Source organism: Mycteria americana, chromosome 5 (genome assembly GCF_035582795.1).
Source record: "Mycteria americana isolate JAX WOST 10 ecotype Jacksonville Zoo and Gardens chromosome 5, USCA_MyAme_1.0, whole genome shotgun sequence".
In the NCBI taxonomy this organism is placed as follows: Eukaryota; Metazoa; Chordata; class Aves; order Ciconiiformes; family Ciconiidae; genus Mycteria; species Mycteria americana.
Genome location: NC_134369.1, coordinates 3547433 through 3574377, shown reverse-complemented (window position 1 = coordinate 3574377; position 26945 = coordinate 3547433). Strand labels below are relative to the sequence as shown.

General features: G+C 42.6%; 1 protein-coding gene across 6 annotated transcripts in view; it reads left to right on the top strand.

Moving 5' to 3' along the window:
• Positions 1-26945, top strand: part of ANO1 (anoctamin 1) — an 84402-nt gene that overhangs the window by 27823 nt on the left and 29634 nt on the right. For 4 of the 6 annotated variants that reach the window (XM_075501985.1, XM_075501982.1, XM_075501981.1 and 1 more), the window contains exons 2-10: positions 8198-8376; positions 12105-12431; positions 14676-14774; positions 16324-16475; positions 17772-17826; positions 20679-20730; positions 23446-23511; positions 24010-24065; positions 25602-25643. In XM_075501985.1, coding sequence (XP_075358100.1) covers positions 8269-8376; positions 12105-12431; positions 14676-14774; positions 16324-16475; positions 17772-17826; positions 20679-20730; positions 23446-23511; positions 24010-24065; positions 25602-25643 — 957 coding nt within the window. In that variant the 5' untranslated portion in view covers positions 8198-8268. The remainder of the gene's footprint in view (positions 1-8197; positions 8377-12104; positions 12432-14675; positions 14775-16323; positions 16476-17771; positions 17827-20678; positions 20731-23445; positions 23512-24009; positions 24066-25601; positions 25644-26945) is intronic. The other 2 variants (XM_075501984.1, XM_075501983.1) reach the window with 1 other exon arrangement.

Genomic DNA, 26945 nt, shown 5'->3' with positions numbered 1-26945 from the left:
AAAACATAACTAACAGGATTCCTAGAGCACGGATTCAGTGGATCTTCCGTATCTAGTCCATGTTCTTGTTCCCACGAGACGTATAACTCGGGATACGACATTGCAGAGTGCATTCAAGAAAGTCATCAGTACGCATTTTGGAAGTCAGCAGTAACTGGCGTAAGAAAGAGGATTACGGCCTTTAGTCCCGATGCGTTTCAGTGAATCACGCCAGTGCTTCCGCTCTCATTAAAACTAATATAAAATGCAAAAAAAAAAGTTGCAAGAATTATTCTGTATGTGTAGCAAAGTAACTAGGAGCAGAATTTTGCTCATTGTATCTATTTTGCTATGAAGTACTATCAAATTACAGAAATACAGAAATAATTGGTAAAACTGGAGTTACAGTTTGCAAAGAACAATCTGCAGTGGACTTGAGCCTGGCTTTAATGCTGCGTTTTGTGGAATCGCAATAGAAGCAAATCTGAAATGTTTTTCCAGTGTCTGGTAGAAGAAGAGTGCTTGATTTAAGTCTTTCAGAAATATGTCTGAAAACAGACATACTTAATGGACCATTAAATAGTTGTTGGTAGTTGGGGGGGAAAAAAGTGCAATTTGTCTTGGGGAGGGTTGTGTGTTTTTTATAAAATGTGGGATTTTCCAGGGTCTAAATAAATGGGCAGTATGAGTCTTGTTAAGGTAAAATTTATATTTGCTGGTCCTTTATGTGCTGTTGAAAATGCCATTTCAGCCAAAGTGTTCATTTTACTATCATTATGGTTTTTAGGTAATTTGCTCTTCGTTTTTAGATTTCACATATCACAAGGGTTGTGTCAGATTAGATGTGTTCAAGCCTAGGGCTACATACTGCAAACAGGGTAAATTAATCTTTAAAAACAAAAATAGAAGGGCAGAAATAGAAACGATGTCATAGTTGTGTGTCCTTCTAACCTTCTTTTAACATGTTGCTGATAATAATAGATCAATAACTTTAAAGCTGTAGACAGCCTTCCAGGAAAGCTGCAGCCCCACTCTAGAGACCCACCCTTGATAAGTCAGTACTGAGAAATATAGCTAAGCAAGCTGATGTTTCAAATAATCCTGCTAGGAGCGGAATTTTCTCCACCCACGTGACAGGAGTTGGTTTTCAGACTCCCAAACACTGGACACAAAAGTCTCCGAATGGGCCCTGCCATTCAGCGTAATACGAAGTGCTAACAAAGTTGTCAGCGTCAGCTATATTAAGATTGTCCTGCTTTAAAAGTATTGCTGTTCTGTACAGGAAACTGTCCTTGGAATCCAAGTTTTCTTTCACCGTTCAATCTTTTTCTTGTTTTAATGGATTGGATCATAACTTCCTGTTTGCTTCGTTAAGGTAATACCCTGTAGAGACGTAGGCTACAGCCAAGTTTTAAAATAAATGCAAAAGCAAAGGAGATGGGTGAGTTCCAGGGTGTCCTACTTAGCACGGGGCTACAGGAGATCGAAGGGGCGGGGGGTCACCTCTCTGCAGGCGGGTGGACAGAAGGTGTCAACATCCCTGAAAGCGTTAATCTTGCCCAGGGGTGGGCCGGTTGCCTTTTACAGCAGCCCTTTGCCTGCCAGGCCAGTCAATGGTATTAGCGCAACCTCCTGCATCCACAGCAGTAGTGCTGCTGGAGGCAACATCTGGCTGTTCGCAGCTGGAGAGGCGAGGGAAAATTTAAATCAAACGGTCACAGATGTGGATGTAATCAGTGCTTAACTTCTGGACTTTGAACAGAACAAAAGTTCAGGACATGTACGAGTGCTCCTTGGAGAGCGCTGCGGTTCCTGACCGGGCTCTTGGTCTCAGGCCAGTGCCTCGTAAACAGGTGTCAGCGTCCCAAAAAAGCTCTCCCCTCTCTGCCAGCGGCGGGTATCCTCGCTGGCGTTCCCGCGGCAGAGCTTCGTGGGCCAGGAGGAGTGACCCATAGGTCAGGAATGAGGGGTGCTGGTGGGGTGGCATACTGAGGCTTCCTTGACATTTGCCTTGCCTTATTTTTCCTGAGGACGAAGCAGGGATTTGGGGCTCCAAATCTGACAACCGTTTAATATATCAGGAGGAAAAAAAAAAAAACAACCCAAAAACAAAAATAGGAGGAAGCGGTAGGTGAGTCGCTTGTGAGAATTATTTTTTGTTTGTTCTTCTTAGCCCAAGGATTAACCTGTAGCTTTGAACGTGGAAGATACAGGAAGTCAAGAAATGGGTAAGAACGTGTTGAAGGAGGATTCTGCTGCTAGGGGGCAATATACAGTAAGCAAAACCACACTAAGGCCTCTTCTCGCAGTATCTATCAAAGGTTTATTTGAAAAGAACCCAAATCCAAAAAATATCCGACCTATTGCATACACTAGCATTTCTTCTGCAGAAAGAGCATGGTATACACAAAATATACAACCTATATTTATATGTGTGTGTGTATGTATTTTTTTTCACATATATATGTGTGTGTGTGTGTGTGCCTGACTTCCTTAATATGCTTCCTCCCTATCGCAGTAGGGTCGTTACCAGTTCTGGGACCTGTGCACAGCACTTTTACTTGTTAATTCACGTGAAACAAATCTCTTCAGTTTAAGGAATCGAAACCCCATACGCTAGTATTTCAGAAGCTTTTGTGAAGAGCTGGTGTTATGGCTCCTTTAAAACGATTCGCTCAGGGAACTTATCCTGCGTGATTCTTAATTTTTTGTTCCGAATTCTATCACAATTTATATAAGGCTTTAATATCTTTAAAAAGATAAGAATGTGGACATTTAAATGTCTTAAATCACATGGTCTTGTAACTCTCCTGCTTCTTCCTTGTTGAGAACAACTGGGACAGCTAACTTTGATGCCTTTACGACTTTTTTGTTCTAGCCACTTTCTTAAACATACTCCCTAAAAAAGAAAACAAGGGGAGATAAGAGAAGCCAGCTTCAGCAAAGTTATTGGTTTCAGGTTAAGCAGTGAAATACTTGTTCGTTTGTTTATAGATACTCATGCTGACTTGATGATGCTCGTTTTAGAACTAGCACAGGATGTTTCTGTAAAAACTGCCTTGTGTGAATGCAAGTTTCCATTTATTTTAATGAAAAAATTATTTTTTGCCTGAGAACATTCAGTGGTTATACGTGATCACGACTATAATATTAATAAGCCAGTTGATCGAGTCTGAGGCTAGTAACGGAGAAAATAGACCCATTTCCAGAGTAGATTTTCAGTTCTGGTTCACCTGGTCACCAAAGCCCAATGAAGAAGCATTGTCTAAATGAGTAAAGGTTACAGCATGATGTGCCAAATTTCTGGGGTGGAAAATTTATCGTTAATTAATTAGTGCTAATTTTTGCAAGAAGAGTTTGAGGACTTTTACAGCTGCAACTGAAGTCTGAACAAAGGAGCAGATGTTTGCAAGTCTGAGGGTTTTTTAATTAATTTAATCTTGTTTCCCATATTGTTCAGAGTGAGAGGCTCATTGGAGATTCACGGGGAGAAGTAACTGGCGCAAAGACACAAGACATGCAGAGACCCTCCTTACTGTTATAATGCACTTGTCTCTTCTGATCTTTTCATTCACCAGTTTCTGTCCTCATGCTCTCGTCCCTGTGATTCACATAAGTTTATCTACTTCAGGTGAATATCCTGCTTGCTTATTTTGCACTGGAAATGGCACAGAGATCATTGTACCCGATGCATCTTACAGAGAAATCATTTCAGAACGGCTAATATATCTCTAACTTTGCTGCAGTTCGCAAGGTCATTGTAGCATCTCTGTGCTCTGAATTGCAGCTGGTGGCTCAGTGTAATCCACAACATCCCCAGATCTCTGGGAAAACTCCCACAGGGAGCAGAAAGGTAGCCTGAGAGCTGCTGCAAGCATCTCTTTCTATGTCTTCCTTTTCTTGCTCTCCCATATTACCTCGCTCCTAACAAAAAAGGGACAGCTGTTAAGATACGTGTATGATCACATACCCTATGGAGCTGTTCCTAAACACAAGTGCTGCCTAAAAGCCTGTTCTTTTATACCAGCTATGCAAAATACAGGGTTATCAACAGCAAATGTGGGAATTACCTGGCAGCGCCCGCGCTAAGGAAGGTAGAAGTTCTATACGCGTCTGATGTTCGCCAAATACTTTCTCAAACCTGGTTCATGGATGGGATTGAAATTGGTATCAAATGCTTTTCAGCGTTTTGCACTCTTACAGAATGTGGATGTTTTGAGACAGCAAGGAATACTTTAAAGTATATCATTATATATTGTATACTTGGCAGGGTGTTCTGTGATTCATAGCAAATATTGGGAAATGACAAAGCAATACATAATAAAGTGTAAAAGAAGCATCAGGTGGCTCTGAGTCTATGGTCCGGGAATATTAGGAACTTCTGCTGTCTCGAAATCCATGGGTTTCTCAACAGCATCAGCTGTGGATACGGAGGAGAAAGGGCTGATTGGTTATATGGCTGTGTTGAAATATGTTGAGCACTTCTTCAAGTCTTTGTTGTAGTGTTTGCTGGTCCGTAAATAGAAGAGAGTGGGTTAGTCAATGTTAGAAGGCTGCAAAGCTAGCAATTTTCACAATACTCTCCTCTTTCAGCTCCCAACAAAGAGATTAAGATGTGACTCTAGCTGAATTAGGACGTTAATGTGCTTTGTGCTCTTCATATTACATCTACTATCTTGCCATAAATAATTCTGAACGTGAATTTATTTTGAGATTAAATTATTGTCCTTGTTTAATATGATTAACACAAAATAGAGGTTCATGTTTTTAAGTCTTTAAAATGCTCTGTTCCATATAAAAAGATGTTTTGTGTTCCGCAACGGAATGCTGTGACCTCTGCCAAATCAGCATAAGTGAACTAGTTATAGTCCCTGTGCATTTGTAATTCCCAAAGTGGTTTGCACGGCTTTACTTAGTCTTAAATCCTGACATCATCTTTAAGTACAGAAATCAAACTTGTTGTAGTTAAGATTGTATGAATAAAGTTCTCACATTTCACATCTTTTCCAGTAGTCATAATAAACCAGAATTGTATGATTCATTGCTTACCTTAAGTATTTGTTCTTTCCGATATTGCCAGGCTACCGATGTGTAAACAGAAATGTAGATATATGCTTGCGGATGGGTGATTGTTTGGGCTTGCACAATAGTACTGAATCATTTGAGCAGGTCTCCTTGCTCTGTACTGTGGACTTAACAAATGCTGCTCAGAAGTGCAGCTCCAGAGCACAGAGAGCTTGTTTGGATTCAATGAAGCTTGCGATTTTCTGCTCTAAACATATGCCATCCTAATCGTAATTTCTAAACCAGCAGTTTTCCGTTCACAGGTCCATTATGAGATATACAAAATATTCAGATTCATAGTCAGGGAAAGGTGCTTTTCTTCTAATATCCTCTGTAATCTACTGAAGTACCTAGGTTTTATTCAGTACGTGTGTGAAAGGAGGAAAAAGGAGAGAGGACTTTCACAGCACTTAAGCTATTGTTTCTAGAAAGTTGTTTCAGGCATTCTTCCAAATAAAAATGCGGGTTGTTATGCTTATGAAGTTCCAAAAGTTGTTGTGTTATTATAGGAGTATTTTACAGCCACGGAATAAAAACTTGGGTACATAGGATTCTGCAGCTGATCGCATTTGTAGCAATTCCCATGTGTTCAGGGAGCGTGTGTCTATATGCGTGTGTATGTTAGGAGAAAAGAGAGCGTACATGTGTAGGGAATTGTTACAAACACGCTAGTCGCTCCCATGAGACAGCTGATTTTTTGGCTGCGTCTCTATATTACCCCATAAGAAGCTTCTTTAACTATTACAAATTGTTATTCAAGTGATTTACTGAGTTTGAGGATGCTGCCCCAAGATTGCAAGCGTGGCATCTTTTCTGAGATAACTATTTGAGAATTTTAAAGAAAAGCCAAGAGCAGCAGCACAGATCTGCAGAGATGTGGGCATTAGATGCTGTGTGCATGATATACGTAAGGGTAATTGCTGCCCAGATTTTATGCAAAGGTGACGGTGTTGATGAGCACTGCAGTTCCTAGGAAAGTGCTAAGCTTGTAGAGAGTTGCTTGGGGCTGCAAATTGCCCAGATACAGGAACTGAAATGAAGATCCACAAACTCGTGGTGTTTGCGAGTTCCAGAGAAGCATGACTTTCATACTAATAATGTTTATCTTACTCTGATAAGCTCAAGAAATGTGCCAAGGCTTTGGCCACACCTTCCTCCTCTGCTGCTGCACGTTGTTGTCCATGCGAATGCCTGCATGACGCCATGAAGAACCTGATGAACCATGTGCAGTTGAGCTCTGGCCATCTCCAGGGATGGATGGAGTTTTATAGCTTCACTGGGCCCTTTCCCCATCATGTGATCACCCGTGTTGTTAAAGAGTTAAGATTTTTTTTTTTTTTTTTTAATGTCTGGTCATAATTTCCTTTGTTGCAACTTGTGTCTGTAGCCTCCCATCCTTTTGCTGTGCACCTATGAGAAGAATCTGGCTCTGCTATGTCTGTACCTGCTCAGTAGGTAGGTGAAGGCAGGAATGGGACCCCATCGTTTGCCTTCTCTTCTTTGGGCTGCATAAGCGTGGGTCTTTCAGCCTCTCCTTGTGCACTTGAGCCCCCTGACCATCTTGATGGTCCTCCACTTGACTTGCTGAAGTCTGTCCATGTCCTTCTTGTGCTGGGGAGCCAAAACTGGGCACAGCGCTCTAGCTGTGGTCTGGCAAGTGTCAAAAAAAGGAGAAAATCACTTCCCTAGACTGGCTGTCTTTGCTTTCTTACTAATGGAGTCCAGTTTGCAGCTATCCTTCACCACTCAAGACGATCACTCACTTCGAACCTGTCCACCAGGATCCTCAGGTCCTTTTTTGCAGAGCTACTTTCTATATGGTCCATGCCCAGTTTGTGCTTGTGGTGGAGACTAGTCTGTCCAAGTGCAGGACTTCATATTGACTTTGTTGAGTTCCATGAGGCAGCTCTCAGCCCATTTTTCCAGCCTGTCGAGACCCCTTGAAGTGGCAGCCTTACCCTCCAGCTTATCAACCATGCTCCTCATCTGCAAATTTGTTGGGGAATGAGATTTTCCCTGTCTCTTCCTTCCACATCATCCCTGAAGTTCAACCAAATCCAGACAAGTAGTTTGGTGAAGAGGAGTAACATGCTTTTAGGCTAAGACGTAGCTAATTAAAATGCAGTATCTATCCTCACCTCAACATAAGCTTAGTGGCAACTCTAGGTAGGAGGGAAGTATTTTTCCTAATGGACTAATTCTGTACAATTTCTGCTGCTATCTGCCCCAGAAACAGTGTTGAACTAGTTGCAGCAAAAGACTGTTGTAATATAGCTGCTGTTGGAGCATGCTCCTCTGCATGTTTTTGTTGTTTGTTTTTTGGGGAGAGTTAATTTAGTATCCAGTCAAGGCTAAATTCTAAAATTCTTTCTTTATCTTCACTTTAGACAAGCAAATCCTGCTCCTGTGGTTTAGAAAAAGGGCATAATGCTGCAGTATTTTACTTCAATGTCGAAATGAATCAAATCTTGGAAAACTTTGCCTTCTATTGCTTGCATAAATGCACATATGCAAACACTAGTTTGCATTTTATCAATTATCTGCTTGCTCAGTCTGTAGTGAAATTTTTACATGAAATCCTTTAGCCCGTCGATATACTTAAATAATAAGTGGAAACAGTACAGACGTCTGGCAGGTTGAGAGGGAGAAAACCTCAGATTTTCAGGACTATGTAAACAAGAACGGTTCGGTAAATCAGATGCAGTATGTAGGTACTTGGGAAACCCACTACTTAGTTTTTCAGCATGAACAAGTGCTTGTTGAAGGAGAAAATGCCTACTGAAAAGGGGAAAACACCATGCCACCTACCGTCACCAGCTAATCCTCAGACTATTTTTCTTTTTTTCCCCCCTTTTTTCCTTCTCTTGCCAAGAAATAGAATCGTTCTATGAGACCACAGAGTAAACACACCCTGAGACAGCAGTGCAGCAAAGAAGTTAACTGAGCGCTCCTCTGGAAGAGGAGGAGAGCTAGGTAGGGCTGAAGAGGGCTGCGGAAAAGCTGCGGAGGCAGGCACAGAGGAGGGTGGAAGCCCTGCACCAGGGCTCATTGGCAGAAGAAGGCAGGAACAGGATATGTTTCAGCCTGGGTGGCTCTGGGTGGGGCGAGTGTTGGGATTAAAGCGTCTTGATGAAATTGTTCCTTTTCTTTTCAGACGGAGACAGTGAGTTTTATGGGGTGGATTTTCTGCCAGAAGATCTCAACGAGGCTCCAGAAGAGACAGGAATGAGGGTGAACAAGAAATACTCCTGCCTACCTGCTGAGGAGAAGGGGATCCACATTATCAACATCCGAGCTATTGAGGATATAGGATATGACCAGCACGAGAGTACAGTGAGTAAAGGACTTGCCAGATGTGTCATAACTGGCGTACTGTGCTTTACCCCTTAGCTTATTTCTCACCCTTTCCGTTCCCAGGATGCTCTGAAATCCTCTCCCTCCCTTTCCCAGAGGTGCTGAGGAGGATTGCCACCAGCCACAGTACATGCGAATTTAGTGGGGTTTGTTCTTTGGTGTGAAGAAGGGAAGCAAGGGATCCTTGTTTAACCTGTAGCATAAAAAGGGGTTGGCTGTTCTCAGAGTGATCAATCTGGCAATAAGGCTGTGGCAACCTTCAAATCTCTTTGCCCATATAGACTAGAGCAGAAAAAAAAAGGTAAAATTTCATGCAAAAGCTATTGTTAGCATAGGTAACGTTAACCTAATATTCTGTAGCACACAACAGAGGTTAGATTTCCAGTGTCATTAATTGTGCCTTGGTTAGATTCTTTAACACCGATTTTAAAGGAAGTTAGTAATATGAGTACCCAACAGGATTAGGAGTTGGTTATGTCATAAACACATAAAAAGGAGTTTATGCAGGTGAAGGAATCCAGGTGGAGTGGGCTATATAACAGATCTCGCTGGGGAAAGATGTACCAGAAAAAGCAATGCTTGATTTATTGTGCTTGTGCTTAATCAGGATGGAGCGTGGAGGAATAATTCTGTCAGAGTGTAAACATCCCTCCTGCTGTGGTAAACCCAAAAGGTCTTTTCTGTGTCATTTGCAACCAAAGGGACGTGAGCCTTACGTGGTAAACCCAAAAGGTCTTTTCTGTGTCATTTGCAACCAAAGGGACGTGAGCCTTACGTGGTCTAAGTCAACGCAGCGCGCCCTATTTCAGCGTAGCGGCGCTGCGAGAAAGGATGTGGCCTATGAGTACCTTCCAGCATTAATACCGCATCCTTAAAAGAATCTAACCATTTCTTTCTTTAAAACAGGACTAACAGGCGGCTTTGAGTCTTTTGGCTGCATCGCTTTTGCAGTGGGATATAGCTATTCTCATACATTAATAAATTTATTGAGGCTTTAGTATCCGCAGCGCAGCACCTCCTCCTAAATTATCAGTGAGTCAGCTTTTCAAGCGGGAAGTTCAAAGAGGTGGGAAGAAGCTCTCATTCAGGGTCTGCACTGTGACCTGTCCCCTTCCCGGTGGCAGTGGCTCAAAGAAACAGAGAAACTAGGGGTTTTCCGTGCCCCTTTTCTCCACCCAAGGCATGCTCCAGGAGAAGAGGAGCTGTGCCCAGGAGGTACTGATCTCTCCTGTGCTCCCCAAGCAGTTAGAAACATCTGGCACGCTCACCGCTGTCGTCTTCAAGAGCCATCTTCAGTCCTGCTCGTTCCTTCGTTTATTAGTCTCCAGGACAGACCAACTAATTGCCGTCCCTCATAAAGTCAGTCCAATGAGGGTAGGAAGTGGTTGGGGGTCTGAGTCTTTCGCCTGTTTTATCTCCCTGCACTTACCTGAACATCTCTCGGTTCAGTCTAGTTTTTCAGAAATTGATGTTCAATCAATTAATAAGATCAACACATCTTTAAAAATGAAATACAATTAGTTATCTTAAAAGAAATCCCAGTGTTCCTGTATCTTGTTTACAACAACTGTTTACTTTGAAGACGCATTATATCCTGAAAATCCAGTTAGTTACTATTTCTTAATATTTTGTTTCTACAGAAATTTGCATAACTGAGTTGCCTGCCACAAGCAGACTGTCAGCTTGCTTTAAAAAAATGTTCTGAATTCACAGGTGCATGCCATCAATCCAGAAGCAATCAGAAAGTAATAGTTATCAATGGTCTTCTATACTGTAGTTATGCTTAAGAACTAAATCGGAATATCTAGATAGGGCACAAACATGAGCAGCCTGTGCCCTGAAGAAGGTGTTATGGCCATGGCTAAATAAGGCAGACGTGGAGCAGGGGAAAGAGAATAGGACAAAGACTGAACTCCATGGCGGCAGCAAATGCTATATTTTATGCTATATTGATGTATTTGGAGCAAAGGGTTTAGGTTAAATGGGAAAGAGAGGTGGGATCCTGGAAGAAAAGGAGAGAGAAACAGCAAAGGCAGGTGTGGAGCAAAGCTGCGAGGGACTGAGGAGATGGGGACCTGCAGCCAAGCTGGCCCTGGGCAGACGTGGTCAAGTCGGGCTTTGGAAAGCGATGAATGTTCAGGCATCCCCACCTGGGCAGACGGCTGCTCCACGCACGGCCTGGCATCTCGGGCTTCTCGCTGTCTGCCAGTCCTTGCCGTGTGTTATTGCTGTGGGCTCATCTGATTACACTTGGCTAATTACCTCCTCAGTGCGCTTCCTCCTCCCTCCAAAGCCAGGAAGATGGGGTTTGCTGCTTGAATTTGTTGTCTGAGGAAAAATCTCCCCGAGGTAAAATGGGAAGAACAGGCTGTCCCTTAAAGGCATTGATTTATAGTTACGGTAGCTGGGACCTGCCCTCCCCAAAGCGATGTTCAGAGAAGAAGTATGCAAATTTGTGTAACATTGGGTGGGTTTCGATGAAGTTTTGGCTGTATTGGCTGTGATATACTGTGCAGTAAGCTCAGAGGTTCTCTTTTCATCTGGGATTTAAAAATGGGACTGTCTTAGAAACAACTGTTTGCAAATAGCTTACATTCACCCTTTTATGTATGAAACAAGCAGAAGGGGTACACATCCCAAACGGGTTTTGGCCAATATGATTTGCAGCTGATGGCCAATTGCTGTCATTTGGAGCACAAGTCCTTTTCCCGACACGGAGGCTTAACATTCTTCTGTAAAATTAAAAGCCAGAAAATGTCGCTGGTCCCCGAAAAGCCACTCCTGTGATGAGTCTTTTTTGTAAAAACAAATGCAAGTTACTAGTTAATTTTCTTTTTTTTTTTTTTTTTAAATGGTCTGTGCATCTCCAAGAGGAGAATTGTGCTTTATGCATGAGAAGTGCTATTAAAAGTAGAAACGAGTAATTCTTAGTACTTTCGCATGTTTCTGCAGTTGCCTCGTGCAGTTTTCAGATAAATGCTTGGAAATGGAATTGTGTTTTAAGACTTACATTTCTTGCATCTTGCAACACTTAGCACAGCGTTAATTCAAGATGGGAATAAAGCCTTTGCCACCATCAGCTTGCAAAGCAACACAGGTTTTGTAAGCGGGGGGAAAAAAGTGATGAACTCAGTAAGCAATGAACCCACTTCCCTGGCTACGGTCCCTCTGCATTTTTGGCTGCGCTTCATGACCAGCTGGCTCCCTTCAGTCTGTATCTAAGATGATCTCTTTCTCAGATGATACGAACTTGCAACGATAGATAAGAGAAGTGAGAAATGTTTGCACATGATATTAATTTATTGGTCAGAATTGAAACGCAGATGTCTTGGGTGGAAGAGGACAGATGATCTTAGTGGTGATTAACCCCCAAAGGAGCAAACCAAATCCACCAAGTGGCTGACTTATGAAGTAGTGTGCTGGGAATTAGATTAAATCCCAGTCATTTTATCTATTTATTTCTGGCCAATAAAATCCCAGCTGGCTATCAGTAAAATTGCAGGTGTTAACTTGCAAAATTGTTTTGAGTAAGTAGCATGGGGGGACTCCTCCCGTATGCTTGCTCTTTGAAGACGGGTCATTGTGTGCTCCAGGCAAGAAGGAGTCCTTGATACGAGCATATGGTCTGTCTGGTGTCCATGTCGGTGTGCGTACTCATTATTCTTCTCCTCTCTCCTTCTCTCCACACCCCCATTCCCTGCTTCCAGTTATTAAATTCCCTATCCAAAAATCCAGATGCTGACTGCAAATACGGACTCTACTTCAGAGATGGCAAGAGAAAAGTAGACTACATCCTAGTTTATCATTACAAGAAGTCCTCGGCAGGGAAGACACTCACCAGGAGAGTTCATCACAATGATTCAAGTGCCCGAAGCACCAAGCAGGACCAGCCGCTTCCTGGGAAGGGCGTGCAGCTGGAAATGAGGGAAAGCGAGCCTCACGTGGATTATCATGAAGACGACAAGAGGTTTCGCAGGGAGGAGTATGAAGGGAACCTCGTGGAGGCTGGTCTGGAACTGGAACGCGATGAGGATGTAAGGAGCCATTTCAAACGGTTAAAGATGAGAAGGATAGCTGGTGGTCAAATCCGGGGAGATGCTGAGCCGTTCCTGTGAACCTGGCTCTGATCAAGGTTACGCAAGCTCAACTCTTCCAGAACCTTATTTCAGTTCTGGCAGTGCCATCCTCACCCACGGGAATGGGCCGTGGTGGTGTTAATGCCCCAATGAGGTGAAGTTTCTTACTTTTCTTGGCCAGGACTCGTGGCACATCCACTGTTGCAACACAGCTTGTTGATGTGCTGCCGTATCTAGAAGTGAGCCTTAAACTGCTCTGAACACTAATCCCAGTTTGGTGGGTTTACGGTATGCTGTGGTTTGGATCCACTGGTAATTCTGGTTCTGATGAAAAATACCTGATACAGAGTGACGTTTTTATTCCTCAGTATAGACTTCAAGAGAATTAAATTTGTTCAGGAGGTTCTGGTACATGCTCCAGCTCGAGCACGTGGATCTGTATTACAGTTTGCTCTTTCCATTCTTAGATATGAACAGTACAGCTTGTAACGCCTTTCACCTGTACCCTGAAAACAGTGTATTCTATTAAAAGACCATTAGACTAAATAAAAAATGATGTGTGTGAAGTACTGCCAGTGTGTGATTAGTAGAAATAGGCACAGCCGTATTAATTTCAAAGAAAGCTATTACAGTTAACTGATCCAACCAATATGCCTGAAACTCCTGTGAGAGAGGGTAAACATTTATGCTGGTTTTATTTACAGGATCTAAAAGTCGAGATTAAACATGTAGACCTGTGATCAGAGTGATAAAAAAATAAATCTGCCACCTATTAGTCACAAATTACAAGCACGTACATAATGAGATAGATTAAATATATAAGTAAAATATATATTTTGCATGGTATAATGCAAAAAAAACCCTTTCACTTCTCTGTCCCCGAGGTGAAAATAAGACTTGCTTTCTGTCAAACTTGCAAGTTGTTGTAGTGAACTGGAAGCTTGCCTGTGCCAAGTCATAGATATTTAAGTCCTTTGCAAGATGGGAGGTCCCCACCTATGACATGTAATATGGTTTCAAATGATGCAGAAGGGCTCGGGGTTCAAGCCAGGACACCGTAAAAGAGAGAGAACCCTGTCCTTGCAGTACGAGATACCAAACCAGATCAGGAATGTATAGAGATGAAAGCAAGCGGCAGGGATTTACATCAGCTTCCCTATCCAGCATATCAGCGTAGGGGGAAAAACCTGCAATCGCTCGGGCTTGAAAAGCATGGCACGAAGTTGCGTTGGAGGCCTTACTAACTGCAAAAAGAGCAATGGTTTCTTAAACGGATGATGTTTACTAAGTCACTTAAACTCTCTTCAATTAAGTAAATTCAAAGGTGGTTTGGAAGCCGTGCCTTATGGGAAGGCTGGCAGTTATTTGTGTCCTCTGAGTAACCGATTTCTAGAAAGCCAGCGCAGAATATAACTGCGTGAAAGCCAGTTATTATAATAACTGCCTGAGCTGATACAGGAGCAAGATTAGAAAGATTCATTGAATGCCTGCTAGTTTGATATCATTTGTCCGACGGCTTTGAAATGCTTAGTCCCGTGGGAGGAAATACAGGTGTACGTGGGAGTGCCAGAAGCAAACCCCCACGTCCAGCCATCTGGAGCAGAGCTCAGAGCATACCAAGCATACCACTAATTTTATCCTTAATATTTATCTTCTTTTTTTTTTTTTTCTTCCCCTCTTTTGTTTTGTTGAATTCTTCCTAGCGGTTTTCCTAATTAAAATGCGAGGTGTTTTAACGTAGATATTCACATCTGTATCTGAGGCTGCTTCTTTCTTACTGCATTTCTGGTCCCCTGAGATCCCTGAGCAGCTCTTGGGAGGCAGCAAGGACTCTCCAGCTCCATTAATTACAACGCACTCCCGAAATCATACCATTTGGCTGGATGCCTGTGCTTCAAATTTAACTGGCTTAGTCTGTATTTGTGTCCATAGTAATTAGCTTTTATTTCCCAAACAATTTTTATCTGTTTAACCTTGTGGTAATTGTTCTGGAAGACAATAGCATTTTTGAGTCACGTTTTATAGCAGCTCAGCACGGAGAGGTGTTCGGTGATTGTCCTGTTGTTAGAAACTAGCTGTCTCAAATGAGATTTAGCGTGTTGGCGGTAACAGACCGTTCCTTAAATATGTATGAAACACAAGGGGAAAAATACTTAATTTCCTCTCATCAGTAACCTTTCCTCTTGGTTTTTTTTTTTTAAGACTAAAATCCACGGGGTTGGATTTGTAAAAATACACGCACCGTGGAATGTATTGTGTCGAGAGGCAGAATTTCTTAAGCTCAAGATGCCCACAAAAAAGGTGAGTCCTGATTTTCTTTTTTTCCTCTGGAAGGCATAGTTTAAACACATGCTCATCTCTGAGCACCTTACAAATGTAGACTTTTCTTCTCACAAGCATTTCTAAAATAGTTAACTAATCTGTACAGAAAATGGGAGTCACAAACTTGCTTGCTTGGGACAGGAGAAAGAGTAACTAGACGGAGGAATGGAAATCAAGAATTCCCAGCCGCTACCGCTATCTGTACGCGATGCGAGTGATTTCATACAATGCATCATCCCCTCAGCGCGGTTTAAACGACGAGGTTGCAATTGATGATGAAATTTATTTGTGCGTTTTGGAGGGGTTTTCTCACCCAAAACGCTAGACTGCTAAATATGAACATAAGAGTAACAATTTGCGTGCAGTAGTCTCGCTGGGTTTAGTGGCTCTTCATATACATCGTTAGTCATGTTTGCAGGAGTTGGGACTACTCTACCACAAAATAAATTACCTTTCAGAATATTTGAAATATCATTGAAGAAATGACAGTATATTTTCATCAATTCTAAATCATCTGTGATAGATAACTACCTGTTCAGAGAGCATAGCTTAGAGATGGATTAATATTTAAACACATACTAAGTGCATATCCCAGACTGCAGAGGGAAGTCTATAATGGAGCGAGAGACAGTCTCAAAGCCCAGCGTCATTTATTACAGCACTAAAACCACACTTTTGGTTTAGATTTCATATTAATCCCCATTATTGCCTCACTTACCACTGATTTTAATCAGAAGCACAATTAGATAAAAAAAGTCTGTTGTGATCCTGCTGTTAAAGCTGCTTTGCCACAAAAGAAAAGTTAGGGTGAGCATTCTGGGGGTGGGGGGGTGAAAGAGGCCACCTACGCCTGCAGGCATTGCCCGGGAGAAGCAATGTGCCCGAGAACACCCTCAGACCCCTAAAGCCTTATTTCCAGCCGAGCATCTTCCTGCGGCGGGAGCCTTGCCCTGGATCTGCACGTAGGTTTTGTGGCTCAGAGCGGGAAGCCTGTAATCCTCTTCTGTGACCTGCTAACACAATTCCCGCGTTTAGTGCTACAGGACTGCACTAAATATCTCAAATCATCTATTCGAGATATTTTGGTTCCGTTCTATGGAAGAGGGGAAGCTCCTGAAACCTGCCCAATATTCCCAGGAAAGCCCCCTGGGAAAGGAGACCACTTCTGTTGTTTTGCGTAGGGGCTCCTTCCTTTCTTTGTCCCATTGCACCAAGAGAATAGTAAATGGCAAAGGAGCGGGTGTCTCAGGAGCCGGCGCCAAGTAGATTTCTGCTGAACACCCCAGCCTGATTATTTGGAACTAAACACGGGCTCAGAGGAAAAGCAATAGGCTTCCTCTGCTTGCCTTGCTTTGACTTTCCCATCCATCTATGTGTTTCTGAATGTTTTCAAGAAGGTAAGCTATACTCCTTGATAATTTATTCTGATGTATTTATTTAATTGATGGCTTATTCCTTACGGTTCACTCTCTCTTGTGGATAACCAAAAAGCAATACAGTTTTACTGTTTTTCTCTTTGCCCACTCAGATGTATCAGATCAATCAGACCCATGGTCTTCTGAAAAAGATTAACTCTGTAATTCAAAAAATAACAGAGCCCATCCAGCCAAAAGTAGCAGAACACAAACCTCAGACGGTGAAGCGTCTCTCCTACCCCTTCTCCAGAGAGAAACAGCACCTGTAAGTGAAAGCTTTCCGTACGTGTCCGTGTCAATGGGTTCCTGCCTTCCTGATAGCAGCTAAGGCACCAAAAGATGGAAGGGAAAATGGACACCACCACTTTGTTAGTGATTACTGTAAAGAATATTTCCATTTTGCAGTAAATTTACTTTCTTTTTTTGGCTCACTGTTGAGGAACGAGGCTTTGTAGAGCCCCTCTGTGAAATCTCTGTGCTGCTGTCGTGGTATATAATACATATCTCTATAACTATATGCATCAACTGTTGGACTGCCAAACAAGACTTATAATGGGGTTTACAATAGTCTCTTTTCCACGCAAAATAAAATGCTCAGGAAAATTTGTAGCCAGAGATGTGGGTTGATAAATTCTAGAATAATTTCATTCATCTGGTATGGGCAGCTCACACACGTACTGCCAACCAGGCCTTGACTTTGGAAATGCTGTGAAGTCCGTGGTAGCTTTGCCATCGATTTCAGATCAGTGAAACTAGCTGTAAACGTGGGCGTAGGCAAAAATCAAAAGGTGGGGCCCAGCCAAAGTTTCAACTGCCCTGGATTGCTGTGCTGCTGCTTGTCCTTGGCCAGCATCCCAGAGGAGAAGCTTTGAAGGCCGTGTTTATGTATGTGCCAGCTGGAACAAATAACAGTCCTAGGGCAGGATTTCTTCACTGTACGTACGGGGGGTTTAGTTTTTGATCAAGGGATGCAGAACACTGATGGAGTTGCGTACGTGTGTTGGGCCGGTCAACGTATGTGACATTCGACATGTTCTTGGGCTTGCAGGAAATGTATTTATAGATTTATTTGCATGTAGGATGTTCCTACAGCAAAGGGGCCTGGTGGCTCTGAGAAAGCCCAAAAGACGCTCCTTAGCTTAGGCGTGGATGTGCCTTACGCTGTTTGCGGGGGTGGCTTTTTTCAGGGAGATCACCTGTGTCTTTGCTGAATAAGGGAGGCAAGGGTGGCCTCGCAGGGCGTAAGGTACAGACAAAATGTTAACGTTATTAGGAGAAATTCAAGGCCAGCAGTGGTCGGGAATTCAACTTAGAGGAGCATCAACAGTCTCTTCTGAGCAGAAAAACCTATAAATATAAAACCAGTGAAACGTATAAGCGGCCTCTTTAAAATATGAGAGTTGGGATGAACTTTCTTTTTAATGAGGTTTCTACAAGCTATTCTTTAATGTTAGCTCTGAGAGATCCCCAGGAGAAATGAAAATATTGAAGGGGTCAACAAGAGCAGGAAGTTACTGGCTTTTTTTTTAACCTAATGGGCTTCCATCTAATCTTTCAACAGATTTGATTTGTCTGACAGAGATTCCTTCTTTGACAGCAAAACAAGAAGCACTATAGTAAGTACTGTATATAAATAATTGATGGCGGTAGTGCCCTAGTCATGGTGTTAATAGCCCCTTTGCCAGCTGTCGTACCATGCCTGTTGCAAGTTTGCCTTTCTTAACCAAATGCCAGGGATCGCCTGTGGCATCAGTCATTGAAATTATAAGTAAGGCATTTTCAGCTTTAGCTTATGTAATGAATAGTCTTTCGTGCTAACAGGTTGCTGCCTTTTGGAAAATAATTTGGATCTTCTGTCTAGTTCACAGTTAATCTGGGACATAGTTTCTTAGTAGACATATCACCAGAAAGGAACAGCTTTAGCTTCTACCGCTGGTTCTGCCACCAGCTACCTGCACCCCTGCGACTCATTTACCTTTTTGTAACTCTACATTGCTCTTTTTATAAAATGCTGGGAAATCTCCCAAGACAAATTCCAATGAAACAGCCAGTTATTTTCAGGGAATATTATTTATAGTTTTGGGGGCAATTCTCTAGAATGGTGTTAAAAGTGTTGAGGTTTATGACTTTGATTTAACGTTATTTAACATTACTTATGATTTTTATTTAACGGTGAAGTTTACATGAAGCAAACGCAACAAGGACAGAAAATTGCATCTTGTTCTGGTTGTTTATGCATGTGTTCACCTCTCTTATGCTAGCAAGTGCGGTGTACACGTACGCAGCGCTGGGACTGGGCTCCGTGTTGGAGGGTCTCTCTGCTCCTTCAGTGCTAGCATGGGACATCTCCTCTCGTAATTAAACTTCTGCAGTTCCGCTACAGAAATGAAGCCTAATACAGGAATACGATATCACAGACTACATTTGAGTGCTTCCTTGTGACTTACAGAACATAAAATAGAGTGGGGGAGAAGGTGTAGCCTGCTTTATAGCCACTGAGGGGGGAACTGAAAGGCCAGCTCATATGACATCCAGGGCAGCTGGAAGGGACCATGCCAAGCAGCGCTTGCTGCAACACTTTTCAAAGTATAACGTGGACTCTTTGCCCCATTCCACCGCTGCTAATCGGTGCGTTGGAATGTGACTGTGAGCGTGCTTTTATCTTATATTTAACATTAGCCTTTTGGATTCTAAGTGGTTTCAAAAAGAGCTTATATCGCCATTATAGCTGTCTTTTATTGCTACGGTGATAAGAGGTGTAAGATATGTAACTTCCCTTTCCTGCTTTGAAATTCCAGCGTGCGGCCTGCATGATGTAGTTCCCCTGTAGCTTGAAGTGCACTGATTTGATGTGAGCGCAGGTTATCAGGGCTAGGTGGGTTTGACCAGGGAAGGCAGATGCAGCAGCACAGAAATAGAAAAGAAAAAGACAAACATTGAATTGGTTTATTTGCGATAAAACGTTTCATCTGAGATTGAAAAAAAGCATAGCTTTTGTTTCTAAGCTTTCTTTTCTATGTCTAGATATATAGTAAAAGAACTTGTAAGTACAAGAAACTTAAGGGAGCAAATGAAGAGTTAAAATTCATGACAACAAGCTGTCTGAGAAAAGTAGCAAGACAAAATGGCACCATAGGACAAGAGGGTGAGCAAGACTAGCTGGAAAATGGACTGAAACAAAAGGAGCTCATAGCAGAGGCTGGGAGGAAGAGGAGGGATGGGGGTTTTTTAAACCATTCAAGGAACACTGGGCATATAACAATAATGCTGGCAGTCTGTTGCTTTGTTTGAAATCCCTGTAAATCACCTGGTAAAAAAAGACACACTGAATGTTTCCCAGCATCACTTTATCCTGCGTGCACTTCTCTTTGTATTCTTGTTTCTTAAAGTTCTCTCCTGCCTCCCTCTTATGTGTTTTTAAACCACAGTGCAAATATTGGCCCTTCCGCCTACTGCAAAATGAACAGGAATCTAGTCACTCCCTGTGAATCTTTGCTGAACAGAAAATAAGCCAAAGACCTTTTACTTATTTAAAAAAAACAAACAAAAAAAAACCACAAAAAACCCCATTATATAACTGGAGATCTCTCTGTGACAGCCCTGAGTTAGAAGACAACCACGGGCAGATCGGCTGCGGGGTTTGCCTCCTATGCCCTCGCTCGCTTCCCTCCGTGAATTGGGCAAGCGGCAGCCGAGTTAGCACAGGGATTAGCGAGCATCCCCGGGGGACGGGGCCATGGCTCCCCAGACAGGCCAGGCCACGGGCAGCAGGTGCTTTTGCCCATGGTTTTCCTCTGCCGCCCGCTCCCCTGCCAGCCTCACGCCGGCCGAGCGCTTGCCTTGCCTAGGAGCACGGCTACGCGGGGCGAAAGCTTGACTGCCGGGGCGGCGTGGGGAGATGCGCAAAGGTTATTTGACAATACATGCAATAAATCGTAGAATAAATACATCTGGTTTGCCACTGAGGTCACACGCGAGCTCAGAAATTTTAAGGTCAGCCCGCCTTAGCCCCGTTTGTGGTAAGCGGCTGCGTGGGGCGTTCACGTTCTGAGCCTGAAGCTCTGCTGAAGTCCGTGGGGCGAAGCCAGCTTGCGCCGTCGGAGGCCAGGGAAGAGCTGGCCCAGCACAGCGCCTAGTCTGGGTAGAAGAGAGCTCCCGATCTCTGGTCGATGTCTAACGTGAGCAAAAATAGCGTTTCTGTTGTGCGAGTGGTTAAATGTAGCCCTCTTTCCCCTGATCAATTATCTCGGTAGCTGGCTATTTAGTTAAGCCTTTCTCTCTTGTATGGATAACTGGGCATGGAAATCTTTAAGCCCTGCTCTCCTGAATACCATGACTTTTATTAAAGAACGATGACTTCATCGACATCTTGCTTTTGCCAATATTTGAGCTGTACACAAAAAAGATTGTGCTTTTCACTGGCAGTATCCGAAGTAACCCTTTCCTTTCTTTGATTTCACTTCTGTAGGTTTATGAAATATTGAAAAGAACGACATGTACCAAAGCAAAATATAGCATGGGTAAGGCACTTTATTTAGCTTTAAGATCGATATCGTTTTCAGGTATTGAAAATAATTGCAAGTTGTAATGGGCTGTGGAGTTTAGGTTTTTCCCCTGCTCTCTAATTTGATGTATGTGGATATAATTGTTTTATTTGGAAATGTAATTTAATTAATGTAACCGTTTGGAATTTTTTCAAATGTGAATTTATAGATTCGACTCTGAATTAAATGGTAAGTGAGCATATAGCCCCTGCAGATGTTAGTTAGGTCCTTTGCAGCAGGACTGGATGTGGTATAAACCAGCGGATAACACGTGCTCTGCGTTGGTTCACTTGTACGCTCACTGCAGTGGGTGAGGGTATTACCATGAATGTCATGAGGTCCATGAGGTCCATGAATGTCCATACCATGAATGTCAATAACTGCCCTGAAAGTCTATGGATTGGCCCATTCCATTTAAGTAGTAAAGTCATATTTTAATCGTGCGATGGCTTTTCAGTGACTTGAGTGAAATGGTCTTAACCGATGACTGCCTGAAGCACTGTCCTAAGTGGAACTGAGATTAACCCGGTGGAATGGCCAAGGACTAAGGCATGCACTGAAAGCTGGCCCGTCTCTTAGCCCTCCAAACAGTTGTTGCAAGCCAGTGGGTGCGAAGTTCGTACTGCCACGGCCAGTAGTTTTAGGATTTCAGCCTTAGGGCTTGTGCTCTAAGAACTAGATCCATAATACAGGTAAACATGGATTGCAAATCAGGTCACCTTAAAGATTTGTTGGCAGGTTTTCCTGTTCAGCTGTTATATACTTATTTTATACGTATCATGATATATAGGTATATACTTGACTGTGGGACCAAAGTTAACGAATAGTTGATGGTAAAGCAAATTATATAAGGTGGAAGGCTGAATTCCCTCATGTCCAAGCTTCTTAACAAACAACCAACAGAAACAAATTTGTATGAGAAAAGTGCGTGAACATGGGACAAAATGTTTGATAACTGTTGGAATCTGTCAGAGCATTTATTTGCATACAAGCAGTTAAATAAAGCAGTGGGAACTTGAATTACAGGTAGTTCTGTTCAATATTGACACATCAGCTGCTTAGAAATGCATCAAATAATAGAAGAATAATTATGCCAGAAATTATTTCCATGCTTTGACTTCTCCGTTGAAGTAACAACATACAATGTACAATTGTTGAGTCCTTATATACACTAAATTTTGGTGTTCAGCCAGTATTAACAGAAATACTGTTTCCCTGTAGCATGGGAAATCCAGATTAATCTGTGACTTTCAGGACCCTTTTTGAGTCTGGTGCTGGATCATTTTCATTGGAAATTAGGTATTTGCAGTCTTGAAAGGGGAAGGTCATACAGCTCAGTTTGAATTCTTGCCTTGGAGTTGGTTACTCACTTGATTTTTTTTTTTCTTTCTTTTTTTTTTCCCCGGTCCAGAAATGGGAAACACATTAGAGATTAGCTGAATAGGCTAAAGGAAAGTAAAGTGTTAGGATTCCTGGATCATTCTTTTACCTCAGAGTGGCAAGGTCACACAGTATAGCTAATAAAAATGTCATTAGGCCAGCCTGTCCGTGGGTATACTCAACATAACTCAATCGGGTCCTTTGTGTTCCAGCGCTGGAATGCTGGGTTACAACCCAGCAAAGGTTGCAAACAGATTTGAGCAAACACAGATAATGCTGCAACACTTCTGCCCAGCAGGAAGAAGGCGGCTGCCCAGTGAACACTGCAGCCTTTGTTATTTATTTTGCAAATTTGCAAAAATGTGAATCTGTCTTCATGGTTAAATACTGATACGTAGAAGGGTACTATGTAGCTCTTCGGTCGGTCGCGCAGCCCTAGAAAAATAATTTATCTGCTGACTAGTTGTTTCTGCCAGAAGCGTGGAAACATTTGCAGACAATTCATAGTACTGTATAATCTTAACTTGGACTTTGAAAATTAATGATACTGCAGGATACTGAGCACTCCTGGAGCAGCTCCTCCAGCGGTTGATTGGTATCTCAAAAATGTTTAATGAACTTGAAAAATTCTCATTTCAAGAACCATCAAAAATGTCTCGGGGAACCTACAGTGATGTGTTTCCTGGTTCATAGTCGCTGTTCCCGCAAATCCAGTCCCACGCTCTTTTCTTAGCAATGAACTGATGGGCAACATGGAGCACACTGTAGCACATCATTTTTCTTTTCTTTTTCTAAATCCTCTTAAATTCTCCACGATGCCAGTGGCCAGATTTTTTTTTTTTTTAATTGGCATTAATCAGCTTAGCCTTGCACAAAGACAAGTACTCGACTTAGCTCTGATTCAGCACCCAAGGCTGGTTCGTTGAATCCCCAAACATATCTTCACGGATAACACGACACCTTCAGACGTGGGTAATACTCCCTAATTGGAAGTAGCTATATTAATGCCGGCAGCTGCAGCAAGAACATGAGAGAAGTAATGTGCTACAGCCCTCAAAGGTCCAGCTCCAGCCGAGCGACCTTTGGGAATGGTGCAGTGAGCTGCAGTGTCGAAGAGCCCCTCACCGTTGTGCTCCTCCAAACTTACACCTTAACTCCTCGCCTCCCGTACTCTGGTCCCAAGTTAAGGAGCGATGCTACACCTGGGAAGGCAGGACTCCTCAAAGTCCCTTATACCGCATACATTATATAGATGAAGCATTAATTGCTTTCAGCCTCATGCATGTCACTAATAAACGGATGTGTAAACAGGGAAAGGAGAGGGAAGAAAGAAGGAAACTACCCTTTTAAATAAAAGACGAAAATGTGGTAAATATGGTAAGTATTACGCCAAGGTCTTCGCAAAGGCTTTCCCTACAATTTCTCTAATCAATCTGAAATCTGAATTCAAAACTTTGTGTGGATGATGCGTGCGTATGCGTGTTCCCGTATGCCATCAATTCCAGCCATATTCTTCTTGTGATCGAGCCTTCTGCTACACACTTTCAAATCTGCAGGCTTGCCCTTAAATCAAACTGACTTTTCAGAACATGTAATTTATTTTAATGACTAATTTCAAGTCATTGGCTTCTAATTCTTGATTCTCAAATATATATGACTTCTTCTTGCTCTCTGCAGTTTTCCATTTCATAAAATGAGTCATGTTTAATAACCTCTATGATTAAAAATGAAACTACATGGAAAGGAATGAGATGGCAGAAAAATCATTATCTGACCAAATGACTGTTATTTTGAGGGAAATCTCCAGGAAGGATGATAAAGTGAGACTGTCTAACCTCGAAATTGTAAATAACTATTATGTCTTTATTTTTCAAGGGATCACCAGTCTGCTTGCCAATGGAGTTTACAGTGCTGCATATCCTTTGCATGATGTAAGTGATCTTGGAATATATTTTACATGTCTACTATCTGACACCAAGAAATCCTTAATGTGTTACGTATTGATGGCATCATCCCAAACACGAGTGTTTGGATCCTGACTTACTGCTCGCTTGTATCACGACTGCAGTAGCTTCTGCAGGTTGTTTCCATCACTCTGCTTGCTTTTAATGAATTCCCCACCTCTGTTCTACCTGTGATGATCATAAGTGACGTCTGAACGTAGCATTAGAAGAGTTGTTTCGGTGGCTTAGTAAATGAAAGGCTTCTGTTAGTTTCTGACCTTCTGCTCCCGAGGTCCCTGGCATCAGTTCTAGGAAACATATTTATTCCTGGGGCACCAAGTGGCTGGTCCCCTCATCCACATCTCCCTGGCATCCCCCTTGGAAGGACGGAGGTGTCAGTGGCTCTGTGTCCGGGCGACTGGTTGCCACTGGAGGAAAAACCATAAGTGAGAATTTGAAGTGACGTATTTCATGGGACCGGGTGTGACTGTAGACCTTCTTACTGATGAAATCTGCTTTTGAGCAGCTTGGTAAGATGTCAGAGTGTGTTCAGCTATAGCATTCATCGAGAGGATTAGAGAGAGGTGGGGAATTCTGGTGGCACTCGGACCCGAGCTGGGGATCCCCATCCTGTCACAGGTGCACAGCAGTTGGATGCTGACGACGTTTTTACTTGGAGGCTCAAGGTACGACTAGAACTGACAAGCACTCTTAGCTAAACCCTTACAGACAGGCTTGACGGACGTCAAGGGGACGTGGCAGCCATGCTGCTCGTGCTGAGCCTTCAAGGGCTGTCGAGCCTGGTGCCGGTTTTCCAGCGTGGGATGTGAAGATGAAGTGTGTCTTCCTAGTTCCCTGCTCCCCTCACTCGCACTGGTTTTGCACGGCACCGCGAGTGTTTTATCTCGGTGTAACTGAGACCAGAACAGCCTCTTTATCTGCCTGATGTTTATCATAAATGTCAGGCACTCTTAAACTACAGCGATATCGCTTAGAAATCCAGAAAGGTTAAATAAACTTCTCTGCATGTACTTGTCTCACATCTTTAGACAGCTACTGATAGTCTTGTATATAAGTTATTTATTGTCTTAGTTTACGCCTTTATCATATTTTAAAATAGCTCCAAATTAAAACCTCAAATCTAATCAGCCCTGAGTGTTTGGAGAGTCTGGATAGGGATCAGCTCTCTCAGCTGGTCTCTTCCCTTTCCAAAGAGAAGAGTGGACTGAGCTGAACCCCAAATGCCATGGCAATACCGCATCCTTTCCCTTGACATTTTTAGGCCACCTTTATCACTTATTCATTCCTTTTTCCCCAGTGACAGACATTATTACTCTTTCTTAATGTGCCTGACGACAGAAGACAAAGTGTGCTATGACAAATGAACTCCTAAAATACAGCATTATTTTACAGATTGCTTTTTCTGTTTTTGATGCATTAAGTGAGTGGGATACATGGGTATGCAAGATGCATCGCAGCTCTGGGCGCGACTCACTGAATGACGCAGATTTTCTTTTTTTAAAGGGCGACTATGAAGGTGAAAACACTGAACCTAATGACAGAAAAGTAAGTTGACATAAAGGGCCTTTAACATGTTCACAAGAGTCCCAGCCCGAAGAGTCACCTGTTGGAATCTGCATGTTTGCCAGGATTTCACAGAGAATACCACAAAAAGGCCCTAAATGCCAAGCCGTAGAAGTACAGAAGTACTTTCCAGTGCTTAAATCTGCCCGAATGTGGAATGCAGTACGGATATGTAAAAATTACCAAGCTCGATACCGATACGGGTTTTGCCATGTTGGTAAGCCTATTCACAGCATTTACGTATAACTCTTCCTAAAGTTCAGGTGATGTCATTTCAGGCCAGCTCTGATGAGAATATGCTCAGTCATATTCCGGTATCCGTATCTGCCGTAAATCCTGCTTCACTCCACGGCGAGCTCCGGCCTCAGCACTGCAACCTCTGCTGAATTCGTGTGCTGCTGATCTGGAGCCTGAGGATCAGAACTGGGGGGGAGGAGGAGGGAGGCAGTTGAAAACAGAAGCGTAACAGCTATTGGGGAAGATAAAGATTGAATATTTATCAGAAATGAGACATTCTCAGCAAAGCTTTAATGTGCGCTGTTCAGCCAGAAACTGCCCTGTGGAGGTATACTGATGCATTGCATCACTTTTCACATAATCTGTGGTTTAAATTGTGTTTTTATTGTGTGTATAGTGAAAGGCATTTCTTCATTGTAGTAAAACAAGTAGGAGTTATTCTAAGGAAATACTTCTCATAAGAAAAAGCAAATTTTTCACCCTTTGCAGAAATGTTGATTTCTGAAATTCAGAGCGCAATTACTACATACTCCTGATGACACTTCTCTAAAGAAGATAGGCTTTTTTGCTGTGTATCAGACAAAAAACTGAAGTAGAGAGGTTAAGACCGGTCCTCTCAGGAGGAGCTACTGAATTTGGGTGCCATATACGTTGGGCTTTCAGACTTGAAACTTTGCCTTTCCAGTTTGTTTCATGGTCACGTCTCCAAAGAAATGCTGTGGACATTCAGGTCGTAGGAAAAGCAGATCTAAAGCCCTTCCGGTTGGTCATATAAAAATAGGTACCCAAAATTAAAGGTCTGCTGGGCCTTAAGGCGCAAATGGCTCATCAAAAGACAGCGACTGTTATTTCCCCCCACTATTGATTTGTGTTAAAAATACCAGGTACCTGTCACTTCATTATTAAGCAACACATTGCTCAACCAAAAATAGGATGAAAGTCCATGTTGTCTCAAAGGGTCTGGATTATCATCTTTATTACTAACTTTTCAAACCTCACAAATTCACTCGTTTCACAAGTTCACTGCGTGTTTGGAAATGTTTACCT